Below are 19411 nucleotides of genomic sequence, written 5' to 3' on the forward strand. Positions count from 1 at the left end.
TTCTGCATACACGTTCCAAATATAGAGAAAATTCCATCCACATATTTATATACTGGACTGTTGCTATATCCACTTTAATAAGGGATCATAATACTTTGAATGAAACTTTCAAGGGCTGGCAAAACTCACAGAATCCCTCTTTGTTTTCCCCTAACCTCTCAGTTCTTATCTTCCCCTCAACCCTGCTATTTTATTATTGCAGTGTTAGCATTTAGAGAAGAGAGTACTCAAGAGATTTGGATTCCAGAAGGAAAACAGTACAGAGGGACACTAGGCTCTCAGAAACTAAATTCTGGTTACTGTAACCAAGAATGAGCATGAAGAAGAAAAAAGGGGAGCATCTAAGAAACGCTTTCTGGCTGTGATCCATTCAGAGCTCCAGGGAAGCTTCAGCTCTGCTCTTAAGGCCTTCAACTGATTGACTCAGGCCCTCCCAGATTATCCAGGATAATCCCTCTTCATTCAAGTCAATGGATTATGGGCCTTAATCCCATCTACAAAAATACTTTCATAGCAGCACCTGTATTTGTGTTTGATTGATTAACAAGGGACCCTAGCCTAGCCAAGTTGATAGCAAAAAGACCATCACAGTGAGCATAGAAAACCATATGGAACAAACAAGTCTAATGGTACTAACTGATTCTGTTTTTTCATGAGGCTATTAAACTGATCGGTGTTTGGGCTTCAGTGAAGCATTTGGCAAAGTATGTCATATTCTGTGGACCAGAAAGCAGAATGTGAAGTGAATAACATAAGATAGGTGGATTTGAAGCTGCTGATTGCTTTGCTTTATATTTGTGGATAACATAAACTTCAGAGTAGTTAGTCTTTTGAATGGTGGTCCTGGGATTCTGAAAGCTCTGGACAGTTGCAGCTGTTGATCAAATGGATATCAGTTTTCACTCTTAGGTTCAAAAGTCAATTGCGTAGGATTGACTTGTTTGCTTTTTAACTGATCACTGGTTTCATTTTGAATCATTGATAACTTTAAAAAAACAAGTATTGTGTGTGTGATTGTTTTACTATTGAAGAGATTAAGTAAATTTAGTCTATAAAAGGGGAGACATGGCAGATTGAAATAGGGATCATTAAATTAAGAAAAAAATAGTTCCTTTTAATTACAGTTGGCTATATTGGGACAATAACCATAGCCTTTCAAATCAGATTTGAATTTTAATCTCAGCTCCGCCACTAGATTAACTGGTTACCCTGGTAAAGTTTTTTTTTCTCTCCCTTAATATTTCCATGTCTACAAATAAGGAAATAATATCTACTTCATAGGGAATTATGAGAAATAATGAAAATGCAAAGAAAAGTCCTTAGCAGAGTTTCTGGCATACAGAGGGTTCTCAAGTATTCCTTCTTCCTTGCCTGAAAGGGGAATATTTAGAATCACCGTACTTTAGTTTTAGGTAGCTTAGAAAACTAGATTGAGGACACCCCCCTCCCCCCAAAAAGAGTCTGTCTTCAGATTCAAAGCTGCTCTAAATACAGATTTTCAAATTGTTATCTGCAAAGCCAGATTTATAATCACAAAAGAGGAGACTGAGGGAACATGTCTAATTGTGCAGGCTGATAATTGAAAATTCAGAGGTGCATATGCCCAGTTGGTGACCACTACTAACTCCTAGGATCTTTTTTGCTTTTTTTTTTTTTTAACCCCCTTCCCCAATTTTGTTACCCTTTTTACACTAAAAGAAGAATAATTAACATTTAACTTAAATGCTAAATGCACTGGTTAACTTGAATGTTAGCTGACTTAGACCTGAACAACTGGTGCCTGAAAACTCAATCCACGTTGTGAAACCTCAAATATCATATTACTAAAATCTGTACCCCTTTTGATATCCTAAAGCCTTTCTGCTAGGATTTTAATCTGTTTTCCCTTAAAGCCAAGGGGAATTATCAACATTTTTGTATAAATTAATTACTTATATATTTAAGATACCACTCAGTTGTCTTTTTTGAGAACTAAATAATTTCATTTATATGGCTCATTTTTAGGGGGCTTTTTGTGCTCTCATTTCAAAATGCACATGGGCAGGTTTTCTTGGGAGGCATTACCGTCATCTGTGTCTCCCAAAAAAACCTGCCTTTTGTGCATTTTGAAATGAGAGCACAAAAAGCCCCCTAAAAAAGGCCAATGGCAATTTAATATCTTTTAAAAAGACAGCACATAGGGAGAACAAAACTATAACAGCAGGATAGAAAATATCTTAGCAACTTGAAAGTTAAATGAGGTCTGTATGAATTGAAACTAGATTCATTTTGTCAAGTCAGTGTGGATTTCTGTTCTTTTGCTGCCTTATGGGAGCGTTCTCTCTGTTGTTCTCTGACTCTCTGGAGAACCTCATTTCTGCCATTTACATTTGCAGCATTTTCACTTAAGAATATGAACACATTTGTTGCAAGCTGTGGATCACATCCTTTACCTAGTACAGTAACTGCAGTTGAGGCTGGCAATTGCTCCTTCTTACCTTTTCTGAACAGGTAATTTCCATGACTCACCTTATGCACCACTGTGTAGAAATGGAATTAGGCCTGTCATCTGGGCTTTTGAAGCTTGTATATAAAGCTCTTCAGAACTTCAGAACAGCTAAGCAGATCCTCTCCCAACAGTCACGTCCTCTTCTCCACTGGCTTACTGGAGAAATGTATGGAGTTACTACCTTCTTGCTTTGGGAGAAGAGATGTCTCTGTCAGGGGTTACCAGGCTTCCTTGTACTTTTTTTTTTTTTGAGAGGGAGTCTCGCTCTGTCATTCAGGCTAGAGTGCAGTGGCACGATCTCAGCTCACTGCAACTTCCACCTTCCAAGTTGAAGCGATTCTCCTGCATCAGCTTCCTGAGTAGCTGGGACTACAGGCGAATGCTACCATGCCTGGCTAATTTTTGTATTTTTAGTAGAGATGGGGTTTCACTACGTTGGCCAGGATGGTCTTAATCTCCTGACCTCGTGATCCACCCACCTCAGCCTCCCAAAGTACCGGGGTTACAGGTGTGGACCACCGCGCCTGGCCCTCCTTGTACTTTTGATAGATACCTTTCTCTCAAGAGTTGCTCCTTCTCCTCCTTTCCCCCATTCTGATTTCCTTTTCTCTATATACAAAAACACTTTGTGTGAGGATCTGTGAGCTGCATGAGATTAGAGATGTTGCCTGTCTTGTTCCCCATGGAGTTGCCAGCACCTAGAACAGTTCCTGTTGAACTCACAGCAGGTATGCGCCAGCTTGTCTCAAATGACGTTCCCTTTAGGGATCCTTGTGCGCAGGTGGCCTTGCTTGATAAGCTGTCCTTCCTCTGCAACTGTTACTGACTTCTGAGTGTTTTGAATCTTTATCCCTGTGGCTTCCTAAATTTTTTTTAATTAAATTTTTGGTCCTTTATTGAGCCCTGAGAATGATGGGTTCTTTTTTTCACTTCTGTGTATTATGTGAGCAGAAGATTTTTTGCTTCTCTTATTCTGTTGCTTGTTTAAAGTCAAAAGTGAAGAAGTATCAAAGTATCATTAAAGACACCAGGCTAGCATGACGTTTTATTAGTTCTGCAGTAGGAAAGACAGCTGAGTCTTGACTCCTGTGATCCTTGATGTGGTTCATGCCTGCAGTTTTGCTGAAATTAATAATCCTGAACCTTACAAGAAAATAATTTGTCTAGATTTTCTTACATTTTCTAAACCTTTCTAATCAGTATTACTTTTGAAGTATGTATATACTTTGTTTCCTAAGTTTACTGTAAATAACCCTATTTTATTTTATTTATTTTCTTGATATAAAATAGAGCTGGGGGGTCTCACCATATTGCCCTGGCTGGTTTCGAACATGTAGGCTCAAGCAATCTTTCTGCCTCAGCCTTCCAAAGTGCTGGGATCTCAGGTGTGAACCACTGTGCCTGGTCGTATTTTGAATATATAAAAAGTTGCCTTATGTACTTCAGTTACCTAGACAAAATTTAGAATAAATTTTTGAATATTTTCTGCAGTATGGGTAAGTATCAGGGTTCAGGGCTGTCTCTTTTCTCTCAAGTATATAGACTTTAAAAAGTTTACATGAAAACTTAAGTGAGTTTATGCCTTAAAAATAGAAATACATTTAACTCAGGGATATATTTCTAAATATTTTTATTAGAAAAGCAGAAGATACTAATAACTTCTTTAAAATTTAACTTTGGTTACTTTTGTTGTCTTTACATTTTAAACAGCTGTATGTAAGGTTCAGTCTAAAATGTAGGAGTACATACATTGTATATTTAGTTATGAATTAGACGTGCATTGATGCCCTACCCTGTGCCAGGCACTGCATTGGGCACTTGTAATGACACATTGTGGCCCCTGCCCTTCAAGTGTTCCCCATCTGCTGGATGGTAAGATGTGGAGATCATCAGCTCCAGGGGGTGTCCAAGGTGCTGTGGCCCAGTGCACAGATCCAGGCTTAGACTTCCTCTCTTCTGTTTTCTTTCTTTTTTCCATTTTCTTTTCTCTTTGGTTCTTTAACTCCTGTAGGAAGCCGGGGACTTCATTCCCTGCTTTATAGAAGAATAGCAGCAAAAAAGGAGCTGACCATTAGTCCCTTTTCTGAATACTTTTTTTTTTCCTGCAACCTCCACCTCCTAGGTTCAAGTGATTGTCCTGCCTCAGCCTCCGGAGTAGCTAGGATTAGAGGAGCCTGCCATCATGCCCAGCTAATTTTGTATTTTTAGTAGAGACAGGTTTTTGTTACGTCGGCCAGGCTGGTCACAAACCCCTGACCTTAGGTGATCTGTCTGCCTCAGCCTCCCAAAGTGCTGGGATTATAGGCGTGAGCCACTGTGCCCAGCCTACATTTAAAATTAATTATATCTGAGGTTTTTAATAGAATTTTTAAGAAGTGATTGTTAGGTAAAAAGGACCATATGTCTGAAATCTTTGTTGCTTACTAGCAACTTAACAACCTCCTTCAACATAGGCATCCTTAAAATGGGCCCAGAGTGGTCTTTGCTCATGTCACAGCATTTCTGAGGAGTTTAGGGAGAAAAGGTGGATGGTGGTGACATGGAGATTTCTGTAAGGAAATACCAGCTTACCTGGGATTTGCCCAGACTTTCACTAACCTGTCTTTGCTTTTTCCTTTTTTTGCTGAAAGTTTAATCATTTTCAGTTGACAAAAGTTTTCAGTATTTACCTTATTTTTATTTTAATGCTTTTGTGTCATTAAAGAGAAACTGGCTTTTTTCTCCATTAGGAATTAAATTTGCATTACATGCTAACACATAACCATAAAAGGAAATAGGGTATTTAGCAGACATTGTAGATTGGTCATTTCACCATCTCTGACTAATACAGCTCTTGTTTTCAGGTAGCAGAGATGATATTGACTCTTTTGTTCCTGCCTGGTAGGGCTGGACATTTTTGGGGGGTAGAGTAGAAAAGGGGAGATAAACATTCAAGAAGCTTTAAGCAAAGGAGCTGTCCAAAGCTTAGCAAAGTCATCTGAGTGCTAAAAGCAATAGCAACGAGGGAGGAGGGCCTCAGAGACGACAGGGAGTTGGTAGGAAGTCTGCGTGTCAGAATGGGACTGCAGAAAAACGAAAAAGAATTGGGATATCAAAAGACAGTATACAAACAAGACCCAAAATAGGCAATTTGACATAAAAGACAAAATACTAGTGATAAAATGAGTATTTATACTAATCTTAAAATTAATACGAAAAATAGCTGCATACCGTGAGATGGATATTGGATTTTAAACATACACTATTAGCAAATCAGACTCTTCAGAGGCCACGTTCAGTTTACTTTTGTCACTTGAACGCTGGGGTTATTTGGAATAATAGTTAATGTTGTTTATGTAACATTTCCCGTGTCGGGTTCTGAGCTACAAATGTAGGCATTTCTTTCAGTCTTCTCAACAGCGTCTGAGGAGCATGAATTATTATCCCCAGGAAACTGAGGCTGGTGAGGACAAGTAGCTTTCCTAATGCCATTTAAAGATTGGGATCCCAATCAGTTTAACCCCCCAGCCTGTGTTCCAACTTAGTCGTGTGGCAGACTGAGACAGACGGAAGTCACTCAGCGCCGCAGCAGCCTCAGTGTCCCACCTCTCCTTGCATTTGTTGTCTTTTTTGTCTAGCCCTGAGAGTTTTTGTAAAGTATAAAAGCACTTTAGCTCCCATTATTAGGGAGCTTGCACAGCATTTTCTATGAAATGTAGTTAATATAGTTGATGATTTTTCAAAGAAAGTAATAAAAGTATGACTTTGGTCTAGGAAAAGCATAAGATAATTTATTTTAAACTAATCTTCACTCAGTAAATGAATCAGTCCCTAAGAAGCAGGTTTATAAAAAGCAATTTTAACATTTGAATGTAGTAAGATTCAGGAATTGGAAATTCTTTTGGCTACAGAGTGAATAACGCCACTTTATAGACAAAAGAACCTCAGAGAAGGTAGGCAAAAAAGTGAAATGGTTAAAGAGTTAAGTCATGTTTCTTTTTAAAAAGTAATTTTCGTGTTTTCCATTTAAATCAACAGTGTTCTGACTTGTGAGTAGCAAAAATGAATGAGCCCCATTGTTCAACTGAAATACCTTTTCTCTTGATTTATTTCTCTACCAAAGCCCTGTAGAACAAGGTTTCAGGACAGCAAAGGAATTTCAAGAGCTCTCATTTAAAACATCCGGCCCTGTGAAGGCCTATACTTTGGACTGTTTTTCAGATTTTATAGCTGGACTTTTGTAATTCCAGCCACATTTCTTATTCTGAATGAGCTTCTATGGCTTGTAGTATGTATTTATGGCTAAGGTTAATGTGTCAGAATTTGGTGGCAGACAATAACCTAAACTGTTTTGTTGTTCATTGGAGCTTGAATGATTTTCATGTGTGCCATATCTTCAGGCTTACCTGATTAGACAGCAGTCCTGAAGGAAATTTCTACTGTGTTTTGCCTTTGGTGCATACTTTAATGACTTTGGGTAGGGAGGGGCCATAAATACCACTCGTTTCTGGACCTTTTCAGGCAGAAACCATAAGGTGGTTACTTTGTGAAATAAAGGTTTCACATCAGGAAGTGCTTTATCATTGGGGAACATTTAAGGAATCTGACATTTCACTGAGCCAAGATTTTGTGTCTACAAATGTCATAGTCCAGAAAATTGTTTCATTGTTCTTATTATAAACAAATGTACATTTCTTATTCTCTTCAAATTTTGCATTACCAGCTAATATTTTACTTAAATTGTTTTTCTTTTAAGGAATGGGGACTTTTTTTTTTTAAAGCATTGTTTTATGTAGACTAAGATGAATTATCTTTGAGTGGATCACCTGCTGAGTAGTCTTTTGAGATTAGTAGTTTGTCACTGGATAAAAAAAGATAATTGCAACTCAAATGCAGAGTTTATGAAAATTTTTTCAAATTAGTTGAAAATTAGTTGTAAGGATATCTGTTTCTGGGAGTATGGAAGTTTATATACTCTGAATAACCTCCCAGTTGAAACAACTGAAATGTAAAAAATTTATAAAGCATCTTTCCAAATACATTGCTAAGTCCGAATGAAAGAAGGGAAACCATAAAGACCAAAGACAAAATGAAAGCTGGAATGTGAGCTGGATTGTCCCTGAATGTTTCTGCTGGGATAGGGGGGAAATTGGATAGGAAATAAAGCATAATTGGGTGTCTGCTGAGACAAACTATCAATGTAAGGATGACTGATAAAAATAAACTTGCCAGTGGAGAGGCTGGGGATGGGGAGTGAACAGTAAGGAAATCTGCCTGCCCTTACCTAGGCATTAGAAGGGGTAGGGGCAGACAGGATGTGAACTCTCCTAAAACAGGAGAAAGGCTGACCATCACATGAGTACAGGTTGACTTGGTTGTACCAATGAGGTCCAAAATCTTCATGCCAAGAATTTAATTATAGTGCTGTCAGGTTGGTTGCATCCCAACAGGCCAGAAAAGAAACACTCATCTCTGAAAGAGTGCTACTTCAACCCAGGCCTCCAAGAATTTCCACAATGTTTCGAGGAAAACCAGCAGTTACAGTAAAAAGTCAAATCAGATGAAGAAATTCACTAGCATGAGAAATTAGAGCAAGCAGAAGCAATGACTGCTGGCCACATTATCAGATTCCTAACAAAAAAAATGAATATGTTAAATATACTTAAACAGGGTGATGCTCCTTTTAAAAAGCAAGCAAGAAGCTTGGAAGGATATGCAATAAATAAGATACTTTAAAAAAATAATCAGCCAGATTTAGAAAATGACTAACTAGAACTTCTAGAAATTAAAAAAAATATGATTATTAACTTTAAAAACTCAGTTATTAGGCTAAGGAGGAGATTAGACATAGCCGAAGAGATAATTAGTGAAATAGAATGTAGATATATATAAGGAGCTATCTAGAATACAGCCCACAGAGGTGGAAAAACACTGAGTATATAGACACGGAAGTTTATAGGCATGGAAAGAGCAAACTGTTCCCAATAATGATAAACTGCAGATTGAGACAAACCATTTTGCAGAAGACAACTAGAAAAGCTGAAGAAGGGCCGGGAGTGGTGGCTCATGCCTGTAATCCCAGCACTTTGGGAGGCCAAGGCAGGCAGATGATCTGAGGTCAGGAGTTTGAGACCAGCTTGACCAACTTGGTGAAACCCTGTCTCTACTAAAAAAATGCAAAACTTAGCCGGGGCAGGGGCTGGTGGCGGGTGCCTGTAATCCCAGCTAGTCAGGAGGCTGAGGCAGGAGAATCACTTGAACCCAGGAGGTGGAGGTTGCAGTGAGCTGAGATTACACCACTGCACTCCAGCCTGGGCAACAAGAGTGAAACTCTGTCACAAAAGGAAAAAGAAAAGCTGAAGAAAATTCCTGTTTGAAGGCATCACATAGCTTATGAGAAAGTGAATAGCTGGTCTAAGATACTACCATGAGAATGCTATAGCTATTTTAATATGAAAGCAGACTTTAATGCAAAAAGCATCACTAGAGATAATACTTCATAAAAGGTTCACTTCAGTTTTATTTAGATGTGATAATTCTGTGTAATCTAATACCATGATTACAAAATACAGGGAGCAAAAATTAGTAGAAGTATGAGTAAAAATAGACAAATCCACAAGCCTAGAGGAACATTTTTTAATAGGCATTTTCTGTGACTAACAGAATGGCTAAATCAGTAAATATATAGAAGATTTGAACAATCTGATTAACAACCTAATAGGCGTGTTTAGCATATCACATCCAACAACTTCAGAATACGTATTTCTTTTCAGTAATATATGGGAATATTTTATTTTATGTATATTTTCTTGAGGCAGGGTCTCGCTGTGTTGCCCAGGCTGGAATGCAGTGGCATGATCTCAGCTCACTGCAACCTCCACCTCCTGGATTCAAGTGATTCTCTTGCCTCAGACTCTCAAGTAGCTGGGATTACAGGTGTGCGCTACCATGTCTGGCTAATTTTTTGTTTGTTTTTAGTAGAAACGGGGTTTTGCCATGTTGGCCAAGCTGGTCTCAAATTTTTGGCCTCAAGAGATCCGCCTGCCTTGGCCTCCCAAAGTGCTGGGATTACAGGTGTGAGCCACCCTAGCCAGCCTCCAATCACTTATTTTAAAACAATTTTTGTTGAGTTTCTATTATGGGGTAGGTACTAATAGATACTTTTATAATAATTTTTGTATTTACCTATTATTCCTAGTTTACAGTTAAGAAAATGAGACTTTGCAAGGAATAAAGAGATTGCTCAAGGTGACCCAACTAAATAGTGTTAGAACTGTCATTTTAGTACAAACATATATGACCACAGTACTCTTTCTGTGGTGGAATTTATTTCCCTGTTACATTTAATTCAATAACAAATTATATGAAGATATACTGCAGAGATGAATGAGATAATGAATGTAAAATTGCCTTGAGAGATTTAAGGAATGTAAGGAATGTAAATGAACTACCCAGATTAGTGTAGCAATTTCACTGTGTAATTAAAAGTAGAGAATTGGAAAATAGCTAAGATCTGGCATTGCCTTTTAGTAGTTTAGAAGTCATAGAACTTTTTTGTTTATGAAACTTTTGAGATGTTCGCTGAACATCGTCTGTGTCAGACACATGGTAAAAACATGTTTTTCCAAGGGATTTTGGTGGTTTCTGCTTTAAATATTAAAAGTAGCATTTACTGAACCATTTAAATGATGATGACACGAATGTACTGAAAATTTTTTTTAATGATGATCATCTCTAGTTCTTAAAGGTCTGGGAAGTGTCCCTTTTATGCCATGCAAATTTTATTTTGTATATTTCAAGTTACCTGCCACTCAGTTTTGTGCCAAGTATGAAACAGTGAATGAAAAGAAAAATAATAAGCAAATAAATACATAATTATATCTTGAGAGAGAGTTGGGCACTGGGTTGTACACCCATAGTCCCAGCCAGTGGGGATGCTGAGGCAGGAGGATCTCAGGAGCCGGAGTTTGAGGTTGCAGTGAACTGTGATCGTGCCTGTGAATAGCCACTGCATTCAGGCCTGGGCAACATGGAGGGACCTCATCTCTTTTTTTTTTTTTTTTCTTTTTTGCTTTTGTCTTTGTTTTTTGAGACAAGAGTCTCACTCTGCTCAGGCTGGAATGAAGTGGCGCAATCTCAGCCCACTGCAACCTCCACCTCCTGGGTTCAAGCAACTCCATGCCTTAGCCTCCTGAGTAGCTGGGATTACAGGTGTGCGCCACTATGCCCGGCTAATTTTTGTATTTTTAGTAGAGACAGGGCTTAACCCTGTTGGCAAGGCTGGTCTCAAACTCCTGACCTCAAGTGATCTGCCTTCTCTGGCCTCCAAAAGTACTGTGATTACAGGCATGAGCCACCATGCCCAGCTGAGAGACCTCATCTCTTAACAAAAAAAAATGAATGAATGAATATATCTTGAGAGAAGTGCTGTGAAGAAACAAACTGGGTGCTTGTTAAAAGTGGCATCTAATAAAGGCCAATGCCAGTAAAGGACAGGAAGTGAGGCAAGAGTTGGAACTATCTGAAGTTGGCTAACTGGAAAAGGGCTGTAGCATGCAAGACCATGGGAAGGAATTTGGATTTTATTCCAAGGGTAATGGAGAAGTCACTGAAAGTTTCTAAGGGCACTAACACAGACCAGTTTAAAGATTGAGATATTGTGGTGGCTGCCATACTGAGAAAATCAAGAGCGGCAGTGGGAAGACCAGGCAGGAAGCTAATGCTGTAGACCAAGTATTCTCAGACTTGGCACTATTGACTGTTTAGCTGACCACTACTTTGTTATAGGGCCGTCCTGTGCATCGTAGCATGGTTAGCAGCATCTCTGGTCTCTACCCTTTAGGTGCCAGTAGCAGCCCTACCCTCAAGTTGTGACATATAATCCCTGGGGCTGAAAGTCTCCATGGCTGGGAACTACTGCTGTAGAACACAAAGACTTGGGAGGGACACCACAAAGACCTGGAATGGTATGCTGATAGGAGAGGTGGAGAGAAGTGCCCAGATTTGAAGCTGGCTCAGGTAGAGGAGGATTTACCAGATTGTGGGGGTGATGAGCTAGGAAGGGAGGTCCTTCACTCTCGCCTCCTTGCCAGGTTTTTCGGGGGCTCCTTAGCATTTTTAAATTCACCCATAACTGGTCCTTGCTCCTTTTCATGCCTTAGATCTTCCAAATGTCTCTGCTTTGTGTTTTGAGGTTAAGAAAGATCCACCCTCCCCTCCATACACACAAACCAACACCATTTTTAAACATTAGAGAGATGATGAGAATACTTGGTCTCTTGCCAGGAATCCTAAAGTGGGTAAAACTGATCGACAACTTTGAAGGAGAATATGACTACGTGACCAATGAGGGGACGGTGTTCACGTTCAAGACGAATCGCCATTCTCCCAACTATCGCGTGATCAACATTGACTTCAGGGATCCTGACGAGTCTAAGTGGAAAGTGCTTGTTCCTGAGCATGAGAAAGATGTCTTAGGTGAGAACACATGTTACTTGAAAACTGTGCTCTTATTTTTGATGAGAACGTCAACAAGTTAGTGTGTCTCATTCTCTAGTGACTAGTTACAAGGTAAAAAACCTTCAACCTGTAATCATCAGGAATGAAGTGTCTAAATAGTTCATCCAAGCCTTCATTGTGTGATATCTTTTTGTAGCTTAGTACTATATCATGTAGACGTGCAAAGTCTTCATAAAAATTGCAAAGGTAGGATTTCAGATTTCCAAAGTACTGCTTTTTAAAAAAATGTATCGGTTGTCTTTGTATACTTAATGTCTGGTAATAATCATGAACATTTAATTTTTAAAACTGTTTAGATTTAGAATCCTTAGCTTTAAGCTTTTGAGTAACCTTTGGCAATTTGCATTATCCCTGTTGTTGATCTTAGTGTGGATTTCGAGCCCTCTTATTAGAAAAGGGAATAGACTATTGTCAGATTTAATTGAAACCCGTTGCAGTTGCTGCTTTGTGCAGTGAACTACATTAACCTCTTGAGAACCCTGCTTCCGTATCAGTCATGTTTTACAGAGCCTTTCAGTTCCCTTTTATTCATTCTCTCTGTGGTTTTTCCAAAAATGAAATGCTGCTTTATACATTATTTATTGCATGAAAGTTGAATTTTAGGCGGGGCACAGTGGCTCACACCTGTAATCCCAGCACTTTGGGAGGCTGAGGTGGGTGGATCACCTGAGGTCAGGAGTTCGAGACCAGCCTGACCAATATGGTAAAACCCCATTTTTTTTTTTTTTTTTTTAAAGAAAGTTGAATTTTACTAGAATAAGACTCACTAATTTGGGGATAGTTTTTTACACAAATGAGAGTTCAGTACCATTAGGCCAAGGAAGTTTACTTGTTGATGGTGAACTTTTGCTGGATTGAATGAGGATTAAATAGGACCATTTAAAAATGCAAATATATATGGTATATAAGCAGGAAAAAAAAGTCCCCTTTGAGATCTGCAGAGTGGCCCTGTCTAAGATAAAGCAGTCCTGAAGTGTGTCTTTCAATGAATTAAAGCACAGGTCTTGGAGTCAGGCAGATCCAGGTTCAGGTTCTTGATCAATAAGGTACTGTTTCTCCCTTGTTTAAGGTGGTATGCTCTCTGTGCCTGGCAGTTATTTAAACCTGGCATTGCTTGGGGGTGGTGGGGAGCAGATGATTCCAGCTGCTTCTCTCAAGGTCACAGGTTGCTATGGGCTCTTTCTTCTGGGCCCTTGTTTCTGCGGCAGGTCCCTTGGCCCTGGAGAAAGCATTCCTGGGTGTTTCCTTGAGAGTCTGTTCAGCCCTTGGGCACCTGACCGTACCCCTCCACCCTCTTGTACTGAGATCTCCACACCCCTGTAGGCAGTTCTATTGGACAGGACCCAAGACAACTCCATGCCTGCTCAAAATTCACGTCTGCAACCCCAAGACAGCAACGCATTCCAGACTCTTCCTCTAAAGGAAGTTCTCCTGCCTTTTGGATTTCCAGGCACAGTCCCTTTAACTTTCAGGTTTAGATCAGGCACTGGTACTCAGTCTGTGTCAGACTGGGGTTGGTAGAAGGTAATAATCCTGTCACCTTCCCATAGGGAGGGGGACTTACAGGCAAGAGCAAGAGGAAATCTTATCACCTATCTCCTCAAAACTTTCTGTGCGCGTTCTGACCCTTATTTATATTTGAATGAGGGATCTTTGAGTCACAGAACAGATTTTTTATCATTTCTTCCGGCATCTTTGTGCAGTGAATCTGTTTCATAGTCACTTTGATAGCCTGATGGCTTCTGTCCAAACTGAGGCAGGAATGTCCCCGTAAGGGTAGTTATAGCCAGCAGTTAGTGAGGGCTTCCTGCATGCCAGGTTCAGCAGTCTGTTCAGCACCGACTGACCTCATGCTTTGGTGCATCCAAATGAGACTTGAGTGGCATAAGTCTTTGTGTAGGAGCTGCAGGAGTTTTTCAGGTACAAGTCAGGATGAAATTGTCATTATTGTATAGGACACCCTCATGGATATTGTAACCGTTTCCCAAAGTATCTGAATTTCTGCCATTTAAAGCCAAAAGAGGGGTTTTAACTATGCCTTAAGGTGACATCCCATCTTATAGATGTAATGAAATGCAAATTAATGCTAGGAGATTTTGTTGTGCGGTGATATATTTATGTAACCTTCCTTCTGGAAAGGTTATAAGATTTTCAGACTGGAAAGGGAAACCTTCAATGTTCACTAGAACTCATCAATTTAAAGAGAAGCATAGTTGAATGTGCCATATATCATTAGCACAGAGCACCCTATTGAGAATAAAAACTAGAGATGAGTCATAAAGTACAGCTGTAAACCAGAACTTTTATTAATGACAGTCTACAAATCACCTTGTCCTTCTGTTACTCACTTTTGCCAGTTTTATAATTCTGATGTACTTATAGTTAACACAGATTAATTCTTCTTTGACAGCTATAATTTACTTCATTTTTCCCCATACTTTTGTCCCTTTAAAACATTAAGCCACATGAAATATGTTGCCTAATTGAGGTGTTTTTAGAAAGTGCATTGGAGAATGAGCAAATTACTTTTGGTGGCACGAATTCTTCTTTATGTCCTCACTTGAGGAAAAGTTTGCCGTAGTAATTTCAGCAGCCGAAGATCGAGGCCCCTGGTGACCCTCAGAGTTCCCTCTGGCCAACATCTTGTTTTTCATACGGGTAAATCCTAGCATCCTAAACACGAAACGCTAGTTTCTTGCATTATAAAAATAAGCAGTGTCAAGAACCCCACCCTGCCACATGAAACCCAAGAAAGGCTTGGTGTTCAGCACATGTGGCCTGTCACCTGCAGCCCTGTCCTCACTTCCACTTGCTGCAGTGTCTCTCCCTCTGGGTGACCTGGCCCTACCTCTGGCAGAGCTCTGTGCCTGCCCTTCACTTTCTCCTTTCACTCCTACTCTCCCAGCTGTGTCACTGAATGTTGTTACTGCAAGTCACAGCCCTGGGAGTTGAGGAAAACTCATTTCTCTGCCTTACTCTCCGTATCCCTGCAGTCACCAAGCCCTGGCCATTTGCCCTGGGCGTTGAGGAGAAATCATTTCTGTGCTTTCCTCTCTCCATATTCCTGCAGGCACCAAGCCCTGGCTATTCTGCTTGGGAAATACCTTTCATTTATTTTCTTTCCTACGCAGACTTATCGTCTCCCTGGCTTGTTGCAATAATGCTCTTGCTCTTTTCCCCTCCTTAGACTTCCCTTGTTCTGCATTCAGCTGTCAGACACATGCATCCTTTATTAATGCCACCTTTATGTTGACTTTCTGTTCCACTAGTGGCTCCTCAGTCACAGGTGAATAAACTCCCCTCTACCTGGCTCACTGGATACCCCATCAGGCCACCACCAGCATCTCCATCTGCCCTGAACTGAACAACTCTTCCTCTTGAAAACAGATCCCTTGTTTGTTCTCTTTACCAGTCTTCTTCTCTTCTGTCCTTTCTTTTCCTTTCCTCCATCCTCATTCCTGGCTCTGGCCTTCATGCCAGGAGTTGACTGTCTTCCGACATCTCATTCCCTTGGATGCTGTGCTTTCCCTGCTAGCCTCCATTTCCCCTCCATCTCCACACCCCTGTACCTGAGACTCAGTTCAGCCCTTGCTTTAGGGCTGTCATTCATTTTGGATCCTCAACCAACCAATCACTTACCTTTGTTTATAGTTTATTACTCGCATTTTTATATGATTTTTTCACATGAGCAGAGTTGATTTCATCTTCCTACTTGCCTCCAGCACCTTGCAGGGAATCTGGTGGATACCAAGGGCTTAATACATTTTTATCGAATAAGCTATCCTGTCCGACATGAAGCATGATTTGGCTTTTATTGTTTTCTTCCTTATAGCTCTTATAGCATGATAATGGGCACAAAATAGGAAGGCAGGGTTTTTATTCCACACATTATCTAGGTCATCAAAAGCCCCTGGCCTAAGGTATAGGGTATTTTATTTCCTCAGGAAACAAAATAGTCATTTATCAAAGGAATATGCTGAAAACTAGATGAATGATTAAAACCAATTATAAGACTGGGCACAGTGGCTCACGCCTGTAATCTCAACCCTTTGGGAGGCCGAGGCGGGCAGATCACTTGAGGCCAGTAGTTTGAGACCAGCCTGGCCTACATGGTGAAACCCCATCTCTACTAAAAATATGAAAATTAGCTAGGCGTGGTGGCCCACACCTGTAATCCCAGCCAGTTGGGAGACTGAGGCAGGAGAATCCCTTGAACCTGGGAGGTAGAGGTTGCAGTGAGCTGAGATCTCACCACTGCACTTCAGCCTGGGCGACAAAAGACCCTGCCTCAAAAATTTAAAAAAAAAAGATTGTAAAAGTGACTTTGCAGGTCTCATTGCCATATAGCCCTCTGTGTAGCTCTAGAACTGTTGCTCAATTAAACATGTTTTTCACTAATTTTCAAAATTACATGAGGTTTTTTTCTCTTCTTATCCTTTCAGAATGGGTAGCTTGTGTCAGGTCCAACTTCTTGGTCTTATGCTACCTCCATGACGTCAAGAACATTCTGCAGCTCCACGACCTGACTAGTGGTGCTCTCCTCAAGACCTTACCGCTCGAAGTTGGTAGCGTTGTGGGGTATAGCGGTCAGAAGAAGGACACCGAAATCTTCTATCAGTTTACTTCCTTTTTATCTCCAGGTAAATTTTTTTTTTTTCACTATTGCTGTTCACTTTAACAATCAGACTGGTGTTTGGGTTTCTTTGGGGAAATGGAAGTATAATGTTACATTATTGAAAAGCACATATGCTGTATTACAGCCAAAATTACTTAATGGGAATAGAACAGTAGAACAGCTGCTCAGAGCAAAGGGAAATAAATGTAAATGCCTGAAACTGCACTCTCATTAATCTGATATTCCATGTCTGTTCTTCTGGAGGCAGGAACAACTAATGTTCTAGGTCGATGAAAAATTAGTATCGACAAATACAACGTTTGATTCAGTCTTTGGTCTATATGCACAAGAACACATAGTGCAGATATAAAACAAAATCTTTAGCTACATCTGACAAAAAATGTTTCCTGGAATAAACTCAGAATCAATTCTGCTGTTGTTAAGCTAAATTAAAATGCAACTCTAAAAGTACAGTCTCACATCAAGAAAAAATGTGTGTTGTTTGGTTCTAGTGGGAAGGGGAAGACACTTGTAAGTTGTGATTTTACATTTCATGGTATGGGTTAATTTCCCCCAAAGTAAACATAGTTCTTTTTAACTAAAAAAAATTCGTCACATTCATTTCGCTTTGTTTCGGTTTTTTCTGTACTCCGTCCGTCTGCACTGTTTTTGTAGCGTCATGGCCATACACACACTGTGATTTGTCCCGGGAGTCTGACTCAGTTGGCAGTTTGCAGTTGACCAGGCAGACCCTGTCCTAAAAATAATCTGGCTGAAAAAAAGTCTGCACTTTTCCTCATGCACATATGTTGAACTCCTCCAGAGTGCTTTTTGTCCCACTCAGTTTTGCTGCAGTCGTTGGGTCATTAGACAAAAAGCAGCCTTAGAGCAAGGCAGGTGCTCAAGTGGCTCTGTCCTCCTCTTGGGATTTGGCCAGTTGACAGTGATGTCTCATCACTTTTATTTTGCGCCTCTGAGTCACAGAGCAGGCAATCCATAAGGAGTCTTAAATGTGGTGACGGGTCATTGTCAGGGTTATTAAAACCAAAAGAATGATGTTCTGTAAGTAGGTCTGATAGTATACCTTGAAAACCTAGCAGCCTTACTTTCCAAGCACCCTGCAGAGAATCAAGAGAAGCTAGGAAAGGCAGCCATTCAAGAATTCAACTTCAGGGTTTCCTGCGCCTCCCCACATCTCTTCCCCCTAGAAGCTGGAGTACAGCAGCAACAGCCAGTGAACTGTATGAGGAAAAATCATTTCTTCTAGATAGCCATTCTTAACCCAGTGCTGCAAGGTCCACAGTTTTTTTCCTCAAATGGATGCTGGTTACAGAAATTTTACCCTGGAAAATCTTTTAAACTGTTTAAATGGATAAAGGACAAGGAGAAGGAGTGTGAGGGTGACTCACCTGCTCTTAAGAAAAGCCAGAGTCCCCAAAGGCCTGTAAACCTCCTTCAGTGACCCCATGTGACCATTTATGTCAGGAGTAAGCTCATCATTACCTGGGGAAGAAAGGGCTTACTGTCCAAGTGTAAAATGTTGGGTTCTATGCCAAGCAATGAAATATTACCCGTAACCGTGGCTGTGAAATTTGAAAAGGGACGTGTTCCGCCTTCTGTACTGCCAGGCATTTTCTGACCAAGCTTTAATTTTCTTTCTTTTTTTTTTTTTTTTGAGATGGAGTTTCACTCATGTTACCCAGGCTGGAGTGCAATGGCGCGATCTCGGCTCACCGCAACCTCCGCCTCCTGGGTTCAGGCAATTCTCCTGCCTCAGCCTCCTGAGTAGCTGGATTACAGGCACGCACCACCATGCCCAGCTAATTTTTTGTATTTTTTTTTAGTAGAGACAGGGTTTCACCATGTTGACCAGGATGGTCTCGATCTCTTGACCTCGTGATCCACCCGCCTCAGCCTCCCAAAGTGCTGGGATTACAGGCGTGAGCCACCGCGCCCGGCCCCAAGCTTTAATTTTCTGACCAAGCTTTGTCTCTCTCCTTTTACTCATTTTGTCTCCATTTTTCTCTTTTCTCTCCTGAATGCAATTTGATTTCTAAAACCAGAGAATAGGGCTTCCAGACTCAGGTCTTATGGGACCAAATGCAAAAGCAGCTTCATATAATTAGATTAGATCTCATGAAAGCGTGGATTGGCAGTGTGTGTATATACACATCTGCTCACAAGCTGTCTTGCTCTGGTGTCTGAAGGCTAGCTGTTCCGTACTACAGTAAAGAGCAGAGGCACTCAATTATATGTAAAGCCCCAGGGTCACAAATAACTGCAGCTCCAGCTTCCTGCTGCAAACATTTGGTACCTCTGGCAGGTCACACCAGCTGACTTTGTTTTCCGTGGAGGTACATGTTGAAAACACATCTTGAGCCCAAGCCATTTATGACTTTTGCACCTTGAGTCACATTTGGAAGAAAACAGGCAGCCAGAGCAGCTTAGAGCACAGTGCACTTACTCCCTGTGGTTCAAACCACTTAGTGGTTGAACCGATGAACTCTGTACTTGTGGAACCTTGGAGGGTTGCCTAGAGTGAGCTCTAGACCTGCGTGTGGTAATAATCCAGTAGAGAGTTCCATATCCATGGCTCTGGAAGTCAGGGGTGAAAATCATAGAAAAGCTCTCAGGGATTATCGGGGAAAGGTGAAACGTTTTGAGACTTGTTTTTTTGTTTTTTTCTTTTAATAATGTTGAAACCTATCCTAAAATCAGTTAAAACAGTATCTCCATGGGTTTCAAAGTTTGCCGCCTTTTTACATTTATGACTTTTCAGATCCTCTGATTCTTTTTTTTTTTTTTTTTTT

The 19411-nt window shown here is 40.4% G+C and overlaps 1 protein-coding gene across 2 annotated transcripts in view; it reads left to right on the top strand.

Annotated features, from left to right (window-relative positions):
* The window catches only part of PREP (prolyl endopeptidase), a 128772-nt gene that overhangs the window by 59378 nt on the left and 49983 nt on the right, over nt 1-19411 (top strand). The window contains exons 8-9 of one of the 2 annotated variants that reach the window (XM_032275152.1): nt 11753-11944; nt 16429-16626. In XM_032275152.1, coding sequence (XP_032131043.1) covers nt 11753-11944; nt 16429-16626 — 390 coding nt within the window. The remainder of the gene's footprint in view (nt 1-11752; nt 11945-16428; nt 16627-19411) is intronic. The other variant, XM_032275153.1, reaches the window with a different exon arrangement.

This window comes from Sapajus apella, unplaced genomic scaffold, assembly GCF_009761245.1.
Source record: "Sapajus apella isolate SASKATOON/1434 unplaced genomic scaffold, GSC_monkey_1.0 scaffold6, whole genome shotgun sequence".
In the NCBI taxonomy this organism is placed as follows: domain Eukaryota; kingdom Metazoa; phylum Chordata; class Mammalia; order Primates; family Cebidae; genus Sapajus; species Sapajus apella.